Genomic DNA, 1,669 nt, shown 5'->3' on the forward strand with positions numbered 1-1,669 from the left:
CTTGCCTCCCCCCCCAGGAGAGAAGCCTTACCTGTGTGACAAGTGCGGTCGCGGCTTCAACCGGGTGGACAACCTTCGTTCCCATGTGAAGACTGTGCACCAGGGCAAGGCAGGCATCAAAATCCTGGAGCCAGAGGAGGGCGGTGAGGTCAGCGTGGTCACCGTCGATGACATGGTCACGCTGGCCACTGAGGCACTGGCGGCAACGGCCGTCACTCAGCTCACAGGTGCGGACCGTCACTCAGCTCCCAGGGCAGCAGGGGGTGGTCACAGCAGGGGTTGCCTCTGGGGTGGCAGCAAAGGGGCAGGTGAGTCTGGTCTCAGGCCCTGCCGATGCCGCCCACAGTGGTGCCAGTGGGGGCGGCGGTGACCGCAGATGAGACAGAAGTACTTAAAGCCGAGATCAGCAAAGCTGTGAAGCAAGTGCAGGAAGAAGGTGAGAGGGGCCACCTGGGGGAAAAGCTGCTGGACCCAGGCAGGGGCCCTTCCTGTCCTAACTGCAGCCCCACTCCCACAGATCCCAACACTCACATCCTCTACGCCTGTGACTCCTGTGGAGATAAGTTCCTCGATGCCAACAGCCTGGCCCAGCACGTGCGGATCCACACGGCCCAGGCACTGGTCATGTTCCAGACGGATGCGGACTTCTACCAGCAGTACGGGCCAGGCAGCACGTGGCCGGCCGGGCAGGTGCTGCAGGCTGGGGAGCTGGTCTTCCGCCCTCGGGATGGGGCTGATGGGCAGCCGGCCCTGGCAGAGACACCTCCCACAGCCCCTGAATGTCCACCATCTGCTGAGTGAGCAGGCACCCCCTCCTCCTGTTTATTTAAGGTTGGACGGCACCCTAGAACTGAGAGGGGTGAGCCCATTCCCTAGAGAGAATAAATCTGATTATTTTCTAACGCTGCCTATAGCTCCCTGTGGGGCTGGGGTGGGGAGCTGGCAGCTGTGGCTGATGCCGGGGAAGGGTTGCTCCACCCAGCGACCAGTTGGCAGAGACCTGCTTGTGGGGGAAGCCAGGCTGTCCCTTTGCAGAATGGGACTGGAGCCCTGGGACCCATCTAGAATCAAGCTGGTTGCTTTGCCTGAGTTGGGGTGTGGGCAGCACACTCAGGCCAGAGAAACTGCGGCTCCACGAGCCCCATCTGGCCGCCTCTTTGGAGGCTTCTCGTCGGCTCGGCGTGAGGATCGGACCTTCCCTCTCCACCTCTCCCCGCTGTGGAGCCACGGCTGTGACCCTGCGCCCTTGTGTTGGGAGCTAGGCCCACAGGGCTTGGCCACAACTGCTTACCAGGATCCAGGCCGCCCGTACAGAGCCCAGCTCGGGGGCCCATTCAGCCAGAATAGCAAGGTAGGCAGAGCACCAGACCCAACAGGCCGCAGGCCTGCTTCTGTTGGGCCTAGGGAAGAGGGAGAGCTCCACGCTTGCTTCACGGTAAAACCCTGGCCACAAGATCAGGGCCAAGCCAGTGTCATCTTTTGAGAACGTTTACTTGCTCTGCATCAGTGGCGTCTCTACAAGGCTGAGAGCCTGGAGGGACAGGAATGAGCAGCCAGGAGCTGTGATGGGGAGGTGGGAGACGGCAGCACTGCTTAAACCAGGAGCAGCAATGCGGACTGTGAAGCAGCTCATTCTTACCTGTCAGCAGGGAGACGTGAGATGCCGTCT

At 61.5% G+C, this 1,669-nt stretch overlaps 1 protein-coding gene across 1 annotated transcript in view; it reads left to right on the top strand.

Moving 5' to 3' along the window:
* The window catches only part of ZBTB17 (zinc finger and BTB domain containing 17), a 6,323-nt gene extending 5,423 nt beyond the window's left edge, over window positions 1–900 (top strand). The window contains exons 12-14 of the mRNA XM_007459325.1: window positions 18–227; window positions 347–436; window positions 518–900. Of these exons, the coding sequence (XP_007459387.1) occupies window positions 18–227; window positions 347–436; window positions 518–801 (584 nt within the window). The 3' untranslated portion in view covers window positions 802–900. The remainder of the gene's footprint in view (window positions 1–17; window positions 228–346; window positions 437–517) is intronic.
* Window positions 901–1,669: the final 769 nt, after the last annotated feature.

The sequence above is a fragment of the Lipotes vexillifer genome, unplaced genomic scaffold, assembly GCF_000442215.2.
Source record: "Lipotes vexillifer unplaced genomic scaffold, Lipotes_vexillifer_v1.1 scaffold496, whole genome shotgun sequence".
Lineage (NCBI taxonomy): Eukaryota > Metazoa > Chordata > Mammalia > Artiodactyla > Lipotidae > Lipotes > Lipotes vexillifer.